Source organism: Manacus vitellinus, unplaced genomic scaffold, assembly GCF_001715985.3.
Source record: "Manacus vitellinus isolate BGI_N305 unplaced genomic scaffold, ASM171598v3 scaffold_14_pilon, whole genome shotgun sequence".
Taxonomy (NCBI): domain Eukaryota; kingdom Metazoa; phylum Chordata; class Aves; order Passeriformes; family Pipridae; genus Manacus; species Manacus vitellinus.
Window position 1 is genome coordinate 13659702 of NW_021939063.1, and position 14928 is coordinate 13674629.

The window sequence follows — 14928 nt, forward strand, 5'->3', positions numbered from 1 at the left end:
ACAGGGAACACAGTTGCTTTCATGCCACTTATTTTGATACTGCATTGATTTTTTTAATACTATTTTGTCAATTTTGTGAGAATTACCCAAAAATCTTGGCATAGTCAAGACGCCCCATATGCTGCCAGAAATTGTTAGCAGCAGAGCAGAGAAAAAAAAAAAGTGAGCTTTTGACACCTGGTGAGGTGTTAGAGGGTAGAGTGACACAAACAAAATTACCTGGTTATTTCTGCCACAAGGATGAGCAATCGAATCTGCTACAACTGTTGAGAGGGAAATTATCTTCTTAAGGTTTCAAAATCTTATCACTTGGATGGTTGATCAATCCACAGCTCAGCTGGCTACTCTTAAGCAAGGCACCATCAGACTCAGGAGAAAATAATTGGAAAATGTAGTTACCACCCTTTAATTACTTTTTTATGTTTAATTAAAGGTACCTTTTTAAAAATTACAGAACTAAAGGAAGTCTCAGTAATTAGATATTTAACATATGCATACATGGGCATGCAATGCTTTCAAAATGAAAGAGCATGACTTATTTACTCTCATTTCAGTTTCAACAGGATCTCATTCTGCAAGCAAAGTTTCACATCCTTAAAACTGACCATAAAGCAGCCATCTGGCACTGAACAAATGTTCTGTAAGGGATACATTTGTTTTAAAATATATTGCATACATTTTGTTAATGCTACTTACTGAAGGGTTATACAGCTTTGTTTTACCATTTTTAACTTGGATCCAAAGCAACCATAATGCAGAAGTGCCTCTTGTTCCCACTCTAATCCAAAGAAAATCAATGGGTTCTTCCTAGATTAACACTGTGCTTTGAAATTCTTCAAAGCATCTGCTAGGCAGAACTGTGGACTATAATTTGTACTGAAGTGCAAACAATAAAATAACATTTGCTTAGTTGACCACAGTTACCATGGGAAGAAGGAAAAGAAGACAGGAAGAGTTGGAAACATATCCTTCCACTCAGAGAATCACAAGAATAGACTATGACTTGGTATATCCAAGTTATAACATCCAGTTCCAAAAAGTGTTCTTGGGAAGAAACATAAGACTGACTGTTGAAGAGGACATAAATCCTCCCAAGGAATTATAGCAAGAATATTAGAAGAAATATGATCTGAGACTAAGGGCCAAAGGGTAAAGAGAGAAGAAAATTGACTTCAGACTGGATTGTGATAAACTCCAGTGAGATATTCTGAAGATGCTGTACATGGGAACCATTTCTCTCTCAGTAGATACATGGGAGCTGGACCTGTCAGAGAGAATACTTTGCTGTACACCAGGTAAATAGCAAGTCATCTAAATACATACTAAAATCCTTCAGACCCATGGGGAAGAATTTGAACAAGTAGGAAAAAAGCCCATATTACTGGGAGTATCTTGGGCAGTTCAGGGAAAAGAATAACCAAGTAGGAAAATTAAATAAAAATATTTTCCATGGTTGAAAGGTTTTGATGAGCTCTTCCACAGAAAACTTTCCAATTTACATTAAACTCACATGAGTTAGAATTTCTCAGGCACACAAAGTCCCAAGATATAAAAGTCCTTGGAGGCCATAAAAGGCTCAGGAAACACGTGGAAATAACTGGAGTCTTCTAGCCACAAACCTTCTGAGCCAAACCTCTATCTTGCCTTGTGAACCCAAAGGGCTAAACAGACCAGCGCCTTGTTTAGGGGCTCCTGCTATCAGAAAACTGAAACAGTTTCTTGAAGCCATTTAGGCAATGAAACAATTACTGCTGCTTTTAATATCTTCTTGCCCTGGGCAACCACCTGTGTCACTGAGCGTACATATTGCAGAGCTGGCCCTGGCAGCCAAACACAGTGGGTCAGGCAGTCTCAGTGACACAAAAACAATGAGAGGAGATAGCACAGCTGCAGAAACCTGCCTGAGGCTCTCTGGCTTACAGGATTTTAAAGGAGAGTTTGCCGCACTGACAGTTATGGACAGTTTTCCCACACAAAGCCATTAGAAAATGGTGTGTCCTTGGCCAGCCCCGAGCCCCCAAACAGCTTTCACTTTATCAAGATTAAAGGAAGACGAGGCAGCTGGGGCTAATAAGTTGCAAATCAATGCCATTAGCAAAGAGAGTAAAGAAGGAAAAAAGATCCAAGGCCTGCAGAAGCTAAAGCTTTCAGCTCTGCCTCTCGCTGCGAACAAACTGATTGTACAGTTTGTCCTGGTTCTTCTCGGATTTGTCCTCAGATTCAGGGAGTTAAAAAATACAGAAGATGTCTGAATTTCCTCTTTATTAAACATGTATGTAGTTTACATATATGCAGCTGTATGTATACACGTTTTGCTTTTGACTACACTGGACTTTGCATCAGACCTTGCATAATAATTTTAGGATTCAAGAAGAGTAGCACCTATGATTAGCGAGGTTATGGAATTTAATTTCCCTTTCTATGACCTACCACGCGTATGGACAGCACTGACCCACTTCATGGTATGGTACCTTCACACCTTCTGTGTTTCAGAGCTAATGATGACAGACTGGTAAACTCAGCAGCAGTCAGGAGCATTCCTATGCGTTAGCATGGGATCAGCTTTTCTGTAAAACTGTTTCAACCAGCTCTGGGCATGTTTTCAGCCCATGTCAGCAAACTCTGTCCCATAGAACTCATAATCATTGTTCTGTGCTCTGACACAGGCTGTTGACATTGCAGCCTCTTCACTTTGGAGAAGTGATTTTACTGGTGCATCCACACACCACTGAGCCAGTTGGCCTCATGTCCATTTCTCCTGAACTACTGGCTTTACCAACCTGGATTCACACTGCATGAGAAACTTCTAATGGAATAAACACAAAATTAAAAAGGTGTCTTTGTTAGCAGAGAAATGGCAACTCATTAAAATGTTTTTACAGTTGTTTAACGACTTATTTGGATTATTCTGTTTCACAAAGTAACTTGTTTGTGTACACCAATGCATTCTGCCTTTATAACTGTGTCTTAATGGATGAAAATGAACTGTCACATTTCCCTGAGCAATATTCATTTACATACACATATTTTAATCTCTTTCACAATCACAATATTAATTTAGTCCATTACATTATAATCTCCCTTGTCACTCCTTTGCTCCTTTCTAATTTAAAATCTGCCCAATTCTTTCAAAAATTAGCAATGAATTATTATTATGCATTTTCATCTACGTTCTGTAGAAATAAATTTTCTCCTTTAATGCATTTCCTTTCTTTGTAAGCAATGATGATTTATACATCAGACAGATGTATACAGAGCTTTTCAATAGCTCTAATGAGAAAGATTTTTATTTCCACTTTCTACTAACAAGGAAAAATCACCTGGATTGTGTGGCTTATAAACATTTCCCCACTTAAGTAGCACTGCAAAAGAACAAGCATCAGACATACAAAAGCATTATGAGGCTGTGGTGTTGTGCATTCTGGAAACTCAGAGGGAAAATCAGGAACTAAAATACTTCATTTATAAAGTACTGACTTGAGTTTTTGAGAGAATGATGGAGGGTAAGGGGGAATGGAGCTCAGAGAAAAACCAAGCAAAGAATGGCATGATATCTGTGTGGGTCCAAGTGGAGAAAATGCCTTGAATTCCCAATTAGCTCAGTAAACAGCTTAGCTCATGTCACTAAGACAACAGATTGACTGAATGTCAGCTGGAAAATTATTCCACAGTGAGTGATTTTCAGACCAACAAGCAAGGACAGAGAAGACTGTAGGAAAAACTCCTAAAAAAAAATAAGGTGAGAAAAAAAAATTAAGAGTCCAGACAAAGACCTGTATGGTTTCAGAATCAGAGGAAGTACCAGTGCATTTGAACCCATTAAAGCATTGAAGTGGAAATTTTATTTTACTAGTTCTTCCTCTTACAAGCTGGATAGTATTCCTTAAAACAAAGCCCCTCTCAGTGGCCTTGCTGCCTATTCCCAGCTAAAATCTGCTTAGCATTTATCTAAGGCTAAAAAGCATATTTACTCCCAACCAGGAAACAGCAATCTTCAAGCACCAGATTTAGAACAGTGGCATTTTATTTTGCATTTAATGTATTATATTGTTAGGAGGCCAGGTTATTTTTATAGCATTCTACTTCATATAAAACTCCAACAATAAACTGAAAGATTAATATAGTTCAAAGATCAAGATCTTCAGCAAATATATCCACAATAGGGACACTGCTACCAATTGCAAGAGGAATATACTCATCTTTATTTTCTCATTTCCCTTACAAAGAAGAATATAAGGCCTGGAATAAAAAAATACTGGTCTTGATCTTTGCACACTGACAGGGAGCCCCAGTGAAAAACAATAGTGAGTTCTGCTGACACAGATGTGTTGTAAGACCAACTTTTTCTGCTCATGAATTTTCTCATAACAAGCTTCTCCAAGCTGACATGACATCTAAAGGGCAGAACTCCAACAGAACAGTGTCATCCTTTTATATGGGCTATTTTACATATCTTCCCATAAATTGAAACATATGAAAAGTACTTACTTTTGCCATCTGCAACCAAATCAACCCATTTGATCCAAAGCTTGCTCAAGCTAGGGACAAGGCTTAAATAAGGCTTTGGCTCACTTTCTGAATGCAGATAAGATGTTTTATGGCTATTTCCAGAAACCAAAACTTCACTATATTTCAGCACCACATGTTACCTTCATACACACACAGGTGTTTACTTATTTGTTAATAAAATCTATCCTGCCTTATTGTAAAAGCTCCACATTTTCTTCTCTGAATCTTCTCAGAAACAGGCTAAAAACATAATAAAAGATCTTCCATTTATTTTATTTTCTTCCCATCATTCATTATTGGAACATATATTAACATACTTAAAATACACTCTGAAACTGTGATTTTAATATACTTTATTGAAAAAATTACACAGTCTGAAATTGTTTTCAATGGGACAAAGCGATGGTCACCTCTATCTACCAAGTCCTTTTTTGATGAATCATGACTACCATATGCCAAATTCACATCTGCATGACTCGCAAAGTAAAAAGATAAATCTTTTTTCAACATATCTTTAGGAATTTATATCACCAACAGTTTAAAATCATGAAATGCTGATGCTCTGACTATATTTCATGTCCTCTATGTTGCACCATTTCCCAGTTCACAGTTTATCCATGGATTAGCATGCCAATTGAACACATCAGTCAATGTCACCTTGAGAAAATTGTCAATAGCAGAGGAAGAAGAACAAGAGAAGGTTTAGCACTAAGGCCTGAGACACCACCACATTCCCTTGCATTTTCCTAAAGAAAAACAAACAAACAAATGAAAATTAATACAAGCCATTACACTCAATTATGATTATTTACCAAACTTCAGAGGCATAAGAACACTGGTGCAAACAACAAAACCCACGAATTAAATACACTCAGGAAGTAATACAGGTGCACCTTTTGAGTGGAACAAGTGGGGATTGTAGACTGAAAAGTGAGCATTCTCAACAAGGATTACAAATATTTTATGTCTCATTCTACATTCCATTACACCGTCAGAGGCATGAAACAAAGCTACCCCAGAGTAAAAAGGATGTCTATGAACATACGCTGTACAAGCCACTGTAATCACATCTCGGTCTCTACGAGATCTCCTTGGCATGTACAAAGAGTATTATGCAGAACACAGAGTAGCAAATACGTGTAGCAGAACGATCACTCTCCCTCCCAAGCAATATTATATGAACATAACGAGCATTGCATGACAGCTGAGCTGCTGCCGCCGGTTACTGAGAGAGACATTAACAGCACAAAGTTCCCAACCATCTCTAATGAGGAATCTTGTGGTCAATGTCTGAGCCAGAGCAAGTTCTCAGATATTCCTGGCTGCCTGTTTGTGCTCATACCCTACCACGTTCTCTTACATGATACAAAGCAGTCTGCTAAAGCAGCAAGTCAAGACATTGAATATGAACACAAAAAACATTTGCAGCACTTACAATGTAACTCACTTCTCTTAATACTGAGCGTTTTCTGAATATTTCCTGACATTACATTTTGGAAGATAGTTTTCCTATTTACTTTTTTTTTTTACAGAAATGAAACATCTACCAGAGTCCAAAAGAAAGGAAAAGAAACTTACTTCAGGGTGAAATCCATGACAAGATTCTGGGCGTCGTCTTATCTTCTGAGATTTTAAACGTTCACATTTAAGGGATTCATTATGTACAAGGCAGTTAAGGAGGGATGTTCTGAGAACTGCATTTTTATGGAAGTATGTTGAAATGAACACAGTGAAAATCTTTTAGCTCCTTCCTCCCTCTCCATCAAACCCCCAAGGTGATATGTGTGGTTACCACAAGAAAAAGAAAGTAATTCTAGTGCTTTCCTCTCCATAGTTTTGACAGTATCATGTGCACTTACACTGCTAACTTGTCTTTCTCTAAGTGTGCAACAAAAGCACACTGCAGGTTGCTTTTGGCAAATTCCAGCTTATGGCAGAAAACAAATCCTGAAGTACAGAACAGCACAAAATAGGAAGTGGGGCAACTAAAACTCAAGTGATATATTTACTTTGTTACATGGCTATACTTTTGGGAAGCAGGATTCTGAAATATTTTCAATGCTCCAGTTTAACCCTAAAATAAAGAGGTATCTCTATTGCACGGAGTTTTATAAGTTCCAATATCAGGAACTCAACTCTTATAAGGAAATTACATAGTTAAGGCCTAATTTGTAAGATGTTCAGCTATCTAAAGATGACTATGACCTTATTCTACCTAAAGATCCACATATTGTGTTTGTTTAGTTAATATTGGTCATTTAAAAAAAATAAAAAGTGAATTCTCATTAAAAAAAAAAGAACACATTCTAGTTGGCTTCATTTCAAACAGCCCTAGCACTTTATGGGTGATGATGTCATGCAATGCAAGTTTTACATTATAAAAGATCTTCCAATATTTGCATCTTGAATCTCTTTCTGACAAATTTGTAGAGAAAAGGATATACCTTATTTCTATAGGTGCCATGGTAATTGGTGGGACAGAATCACAGAAGCATTCATTGTCTACTACCACCATGAAGAGGTTGCTGCTTGGGATTTGCTGGATAACAAAAGACCTGCAAATTAAAAAGAAAACAAATAATGGTGACATTATCTGCATTTCTGAGCCACAGGTCCTGTTAGGGTTTTCTGAACTTGTCAGCACTGCCTGTAATACTGTCACAAGTACCATTGACTTTTTGTTGTATCTCCACACCTTGTAGAAGCAGAAGGCACTGGGCAATGCCCACTCTATTATGTACACCCAGCTGTGTGTTTATGGTCTGGAATGAAACTGAACCCCAAAAACAAGGAAGGTTCTTCTGCAGCCACGTACTGAGAGCTCATGGTCCCAAACTTTAGCCTCTACAATGGTATTAGGGCCTTGATGCACTCTGGGTCTCACTTGAAGCAACAGGAACTACTGATCTCAGCTTCCATCTGTCCTCTTGAGAGCCATTGTATTACTGAGCCAACAAAACAGAGACTGAGCCTCAAAATCTTCCTAAGTGGAGAGATTTATTTTAGAATAATGATGACTTTGTGGTACAAATATGGTGATAGCTCAGCACCACATTTGAATTAAGACAAAGCAGGCAACTAAAAAGGAGAGAGAAAAATAAAGACATGGCTTATAAGAAGGAAAACACCCAGGGGAGACCAGGGAAGGATCCTGCGGGCACAGAGGATGCCCAGAGTTTCAATGAGCTGAACCCTTAAGCACATACCATAGAGAAAAGGGGCAGAAGGCAGAGCCAAACAGGCACTGTTTGGCATTTTTTTGAAAGTCAGGACACAACACAAAGAAAGGGCTTGGATCCAATTCTTGATGAATTTTTAAAATAATCTGTTAGAATTTATATACCATATCAGCAGAGTATCTGCCATATCAAATATCATTGAAATCTGACAATTCCAGGAATAAGGTGTTTTTCAGCGTGGTTTGCTGGTAAATGTACAGAACGTTAAGTGAGGGTTTGAGTACCAAGAAGATGTGGAGAGAAACATATTTTTCCTTAGACATCTTTCTTTAAAATACATATTGTCTTACTAAAATAACTCCCTGCTTTTTCCAAAGATCACAGAAGACGAAATAGTGGAGAGGGCAGGGAATATTCAAACCTACCCTAAGAAAAAAAATATTGGAAAACTTACTATAAAAATCTTGCCAACGGAAAGATTAAACACTTTTCAGTATTTTTCAAACTTACTGAACCTCCATTAAAATTACACTTAGAGTGATCTGCAATATGTTAGCTTTATGTTTATACATGAAATATACATTTATGGCATAATGTAAAAGGCTGAACTTTATAAATGTACCTACCAAACAGCTGGAGCATGTAGCAAGACTGACATCATTGTAATGGAGCATCTGTGGCTTTGCGGATTTGTGTGTGGGAGAAATGGGGCCAATAAAAGAAACGGAGGGAAAATCTTTAGCAGACAATAACACCAAAATTGTAATGCATGAACTTCTCAAAACAGCTATGAATAAATCAAACACTGATTTTTATTCCCAGAAATTGGCACAATTTGGATTTTGTGCCGTCTGAAATTCATATTTATTAAGACTAGCTCAGAAAAGGAACCCAAGGGCATAAAGTGCTGTAGCAATTAATTTAATGCTAAATGATTAATTTCTCTTTTTGCTAAGAAGGGAGTAATTACTTTTCTGTTTTATCTATGGCGGGCTCAAACCCAAGGCCCTCTGTGAAACCCTTTTTTGTGACACCCAGCTGAATACTGAAGCCTGTGAAAAGCATGTACCACACAGCCAGGCTTAAAGGTGCCACTTCATGAAAGGTGGGCATATTTCCCATTTCATTTCTTCTTTCACCCACTTCCCTGGGGTGCTGTAAGGCTGTACAGTACAGACTGTTGATTCCTTGAAGTTGAGGGGGGGATTTCCTATCACTTTACCTAGCTGTGATGAAAAAATGAAGCACTTTAACCCAGAAGAAAGTAAGTTTCAACTACAGAACCACGATGCTGAGTAAATTACTATACAGCTACACTACCAAGTCTAGCCAAATTTTCTGTATCACTTAATTACTACAAGCCTTCACATTTTTTGATTTCTTCATCAATTTGGGGAATGCATTATATGCATGGATTGATGGAAATTATGAATTAAAGGAACTGCAAAGAGCAATATATTAGGCTAAGCAAAAAAACCCCTTTGCTATTCTAGGAATTATATCATAGGAATCAACTAATTACACTGATTCAGTTTACCAAACAGTGAATATTCCTACAAATCTACAGTCTGATTCTCTAGTGCAGATGTTTGTGAAGTGTCTAGCCTTATGGTGATTGCCAGAGAATAAAGGACTGCCATAAAGAGCCACAAAACAATGAAACTTTTGGCTCACTGCAGCATTTTTTTTCCATAGAGCACAATAATAACTAATATCTTGCAAAGCAAAACAACTGGCTTCTCGTCCATCCCACTAGAGGTAAATTAAAAAGAAAATGTTTTCTTCCACAAGCAGGATATGAATGTTTTCTCTTTCACAGTTCTCAAATATAATCTTGAAAGGAAGTTGCAAAGCCAAGTGTGAGTCCTCACCAGTCATTGACTTGTGAGGCCACAGGCAAAGTATTAACATATCAACAAGTGAAGACAGAGGACTGAAGACCGAGATTGAGTTGAACAAATGAGTAAGGGCAAAAAAATGTCCATTTTATCTTTCTTTTCTATTAATAGTTTGCACAAATATACTTCTTTTAGCTGCTTTAATTTAGGATCATTTCACAGTCATGAGATGTCCTTACCCTCACCAGATCAATGGCAGAGAAGTTTCTGCCAGTCGTAACCACTGCAGTTGCTGTGTGGCTGTTCAGACAATTCACATGGATCTGCTTCCATGCCCAAGCTGGATAAAGCACACAATCATCCCAGCAGCAGCTCTGCTGTTTGAGTTGGGCCTTCAGTTTCCACGGTGACATGCATATGCATCTTTAAAATTCATTTTGAACATTCATGCCAGTAAGTCTCAGGAACCAAACATTCAGAGAAAACAAAAGGTGCATGAACACAGTCAGACCGAAGCCTTTCAAAGACTGAAACATTCCACCAAAATGTTTCACTCTGCACGCCAAGGTTCAGCTGCAAGGGAGAAAAAACTCCAGCAAAGAGCTTCCATGGCTGCAGTGGGAAATAAAGTTGCTGACAAAGTAATGAAAATGGTATTATGTTTTAGTGAGCTCCACTGTGAGTCTCTAAAGTTTCCATTACAATAACTATTTCTGAACACCTGTTGGTTTAGGTTGGCATTTGTGTCACTGGCAATATGGAAGCCAAGTCTCAACGACCGAGTAAGGGGGTTTGCTGAACATTTTGCTGGTTTAACAATCAAAAGAAAGTCTATGTTTACTTGTCTTAATATTATGTAGAATGTTGCATGTTTAAAGGCTAAAGCTCTTTTTGTGTTAAGTAGTGTAAATCTTTTGATTTGAATCCTTTTCCTTTACACCACTATCATCACCATCATTTGACAGTGGCTGCACAGAAATATATCTCCAAGTATAAAACAGAATAAACTATTTGGGTTCCTGCTGAAGCACATTGAGTCAATAAGAAGCTTATTAATAATTTCTCCTCCATCTTTCATCCACTGAGGAACTAGCTTGGTTTATTTGATGTGCAGGTTCAGAGGCTTAAAACAGACCTGAAAACAAACTGTTTCTTAACTTTGTGGGGAAGGTGAGGAAGGAAGAAATTTAATACTTGAAAGGGGAAGAGAGAGAAGGAAGAAAATCTAGTCATGCCAAACTATTTTGTTAATGAAGAAAAAATAAGAACCGAGAGTAAATCTGCAAGAAAGTCTGTATTTTGAGTCAGATCATTACTTTTGTCATATTACACACACATTATCTGTTTCTTTTTAACCTATTTCTGTATTGGCCCATATAAAAACATCTTCACAAATATCATACAAATTGATCTGGGGAAAAAACCCCAGCTTCATGTTTTACTTTGAAATAGTAAATATTTGTTCAAAAAGAAATACTTCATCTGCTCCTTGAAAATGAATATTTCATTGTGGAATGAAATAGGAAGAGACTTGGCATTCAAGTACTGCTGCAACTATAATTAAGCTTGGTAAAGTTGTGCTTATGAAGATGTGATAAGAAAGCACGTGTGTCTGGTGGCTAAATGACTCTTCCCACAGAGAGTCAGTTCATTCTAACTCCTTAACACACCCTAGAATTTGGAAATCATCATAACAGGACTGCAGTACAAATGTTGGAGGGCAGTCACACCAGCTGCCTTTATGCACATAACTCAGGTTCCTACATAAGAAGGGTAATCACCTCCAGCTCTGGACAGAGCACATGCAGAGACATGGACTGTTCAAGGATAATTCAGAGCAGGAGCTTGGCTTCGGTGATCTGAGTCATCCTCTGCAGGAGGGTCCTTCTCTCTAATGGATGAATAGTGATCCTGCAGAGAAATGCATCCCGAGCAGGGTGAAACGTGATACCTACAGCTAAGTGCAGGCTGCAACACCTGTTCTAAAAGAGCCAGCACTCTACATTCAAATCTGTTTGGTTGGGTTTTTTTAAATTTGAATCTCCTCCTTTTGCTTGTATATATAAAATTTTTCATACAGTTATAGTACATATTCTATTGTTATCATATCTTCCAAAGACTATATTTAAAAAAAAAAACAAACAACAAAAATCTCCCACACCTAATTCCAAAAATGTCAGTTCTTTTTCTTACTGTAAGAGTTACTTTCTCTTGTAAGGATAAATAATTAGAAAATATACAGTACAGGAGTGGGGACTGAGCTGATACTACCCTTGATGCATTGCCCTCTCTCCACATTGTGCTTCTTCCTCTTCCTTTTGTCTTCCAATCTCCGAACCTCTGGGATGGCAAAGTATTAGTAAGGCAAATGGGAGAGGGATAAACCCCTCTGGAAGGGAGGGAGATGTTCCAAGATGGAGGAAAGGACAGGATGACAGGACAAGCAGTGTCCTTTGGGAAAGGGATAGAGGGAAGCAGGTCAGTAGCGGCTGCAGGAGATGGCTTTGTCATGAGTCCTCTGCAGCCTGTCTCCTTATGGATTTTGTAGCATCTCCCACATTGATACAAACAGGCACAGCAGGAGCAAGGTAGAACTGTGCCCTTTTTTCTCCCTATCTGTCCAGCTTACTGGCCAACTTGAGGATTACATACTTCTGTAAGTCACATATTTGGTTTGTTAATGCAGGTCATTGCTTCACTACAAATACCTCAATCATAAGTTGCAAAATCTATATGTGGCAGGCTTAACATCTTGTCTCTGAAATGCTGTTGGTTTCAATTTTCCTTTCCTAGCATAGCTGGATCGATAACAGGCAAGGTAATTCTAGTTCAGACACGCAAGAGATGTGTCTTGTCCAGCTAAGCAAACCTAACCTTTAAGTTGTTTACTCTCTACTATTTGACAGTAGCATCTGCTATTAAAGGAAATCAATATTCCTGTTAAGCAGCCTAGTCTCTGTATTTCCATGCAGGAGAAGTAATCCATTTCCTTCTCCACTGATGTTAAGTTTTGGACAGAATATAAACTGAACACAGACCTGAGGTTTCCCTACTAATAAGCAACCACTTACATAGTGTCCCAGAAACACCCAGGTTTAAGGAAACCTGTTGAATGCAACATATTTTATGAGGTACTGAGGGTGGGCCATGAAACAGTCATATTGGACTGTTCACACCTAGGATCCCAAATACCATCATTTCTTGGTCACTTGCACTGAACTATTTTCCTTTTCCTGGCTTGCAGACATGCTGCCATTAGCTGGTGGCCAGTGACACTGCTACACGACTTGTTTCAGCAACAAAGAATGGTAATAAACCTCCTGAGAGCATTCAGAAATCTCTAATTTTCAGAACCACATTTCCCTATTTTCTTCAAACAGTTGTAAAGGTTGAAAAGTATTTGAGGGAACAAACCGAATGTCAAGCAGCATGGAAGTCTGAAGACACTTACAGAATAAGACTATGCCAGCAGAATCAAAAAATTTAGAGAAAATATCTTCCCATTATCCTGAAGAATGGAAGATATTTCTTTGTAACTTGAGGAGGATCTGAGCACAGCAACAACATTAAAAGCATTCAATTTGTCTAAAAACAATGCTGTGTGTTTCTTGTTAAAAAATTAATTCTTGTTTTCCACAGAAATACTTCATTGTTGCACTTTGCTTTAAAACACCCTTGTTCATAAGTAATAATTATTGATCTATATGCTGTATTTTACAATCAATATTTTCTTTTAATTTTACAAAAATACACTGCTGTTATATCCGTGCTCATGACAACAGACGCTGTACAGTAGAATATATGGTCATGACAAACATATGGCTTAGGAGGGATTTTAGTCATATAAATATTTAAATAGCTGTTCAGATTCATTCTTAATTCCATGCTCAGGAGCTTTAACAGTCTGAATTAAGGGCAAAAAACCCCCATATGTGTATTTTCCATTTGTTTCTTTAATGACTACAGGAACACTATTACTATTGTTTAAAGTCACAGGGGGACTTATGTTCAAATTATGATTAGAATAATAACACATTGTTGTGTTAGCATATGTCTCTCCTGCACATACACAGCCATACCAATCAGTTTTAGGTGGCAATAGAAAAGATCTTTTAAATACCAGTTGTTTTGCTTACGCAGACGAATCCTACAAAGAATAGAAGAAATTCACTGTGAGGAGTCTGAAATGAAACAAAGGGAGAATAATATTTTCAAACTGGCAACCTAAACACATACACAAAGATGTGAAAAAGTAGGTTGAATTTCCATGGTACTCAACTTAAATAGTCCTCACTGAGTGCTCTGGTGCTTGAGCATTGCTGTAAATTCAGCCATTTCCCTCCAGGTCTTGAAGTGTATTTTTTGTGTGCAAACCTCCATTAATGATGTTTGAGCAGTTTGGATTAAGATGAGTAGTTACTTTGCGATTACATTTCATATCTGTCAAATTTGATCTTTCCTATTTTTTTAGAGAAAGAAAAAACATACCAGGAGTAGGGTACAGTAAATGGAAAATATTGTGCGCTCTGCACTCAAATATGTTACTCACATAATGTTGGTTGCAAACGTTCAACCCTAATGGTCTGGAACAAACTTTAAGCATTCAGCTGAAGTGCAGATATCCACTTTGCTATTTCCCAACTCCTATCATGTGCTTTCCAGGCTGCTGGCCACATTTCCAACCCACATTTCTCTCACTTATCATATTTTTTAAATGAATGAATGAAATGTTTATATCACAGTCAAGTTGCGCTACTTGTTTTCTGTGGGTTTTTTTCCAAATAAATGATGATAGAGAATGGAATATCTTTAATGCAATTTATAAAAATAACATATATGCCAATAATAACATTTCTGAGAGCTGGAGCAGTGTATAAAAAAATCAGCTAGTGGTTCTCTCATATAAAAAGAGGCAGATAAACTCCCAGCCTCAGGCCTGTAATCTGACCCTGACCTCATGCTAGCAAAATAGAGCCTGACTGACTGTAGCACAACTTGATGTCAGTACAAACATACTCAGAGCAACGTTTAGAACCAAGGATTTAAATGAGAGATGCCATCCTCACTGTTCCTGTGTGTGCTGAATGTTTGTGGGTTTTCAGACAGGAAACCCCACAAGTGTGGATCCTCTTTCACTCTCAGTCAGGGGATGCTTTCTCCAATAATTGATGTTCAAATATGAGTACTTGACCAACTGTGTAACAGAAATGCTACAAGCACCCAAAAATTTTGAGTGTACAGCCTTTAGGGTGACAAAAGTTACTCTGTGTAATGACAGCAGTCATAACCTTTTCGGCCCAGCTGCTGTCCCGTATGACGGTGTAAGATAATGGAGAGTTTCAGATCTCTAGGTTTAAAATGGACTGCAAAATTTTTACAAAGAAAGCAAGCCCAGAAATCCT

The 14928-nt window shown here is 37.8% G+C and overlaps 1 protein-coding gene across 5 annotated transcripts in view; it reads right to left on the reverse strand.

The window, feature by feature from the left end:
• Positions 1–4845: 4845 nt before the first annotated feature.
• Positions 4846–14928, reverse strand: part of CACNA2D3 (calcium voltage-gated channel auxiliary subunit alpha2delta 3) — a 403064-nt gene continuing 392981 nt past the window's right edge. For all 5 annotated transcript variants that reach the window (XM_018068538.3, XM_018068539.3, XM_018068541.3 and 2 more), the window contains 3 exons: positions 6952–7064; positions 6088–6170; positions 4846–5255 (listed from right to left, as the gene is read on the reverse strand). In XM_018068538.3, the coding sequence (XP_017924027.1) occupies positions 5163–5255; positions 6088–6170; positions 6952–7064 (289 nt within the window). In that variant the 3' untranslated portion in view covers positions 4846–5162. The remainder of the gene's footprint in view (positions 5256–6087; positions 6171–6951; positions 7065–14928) is intronic.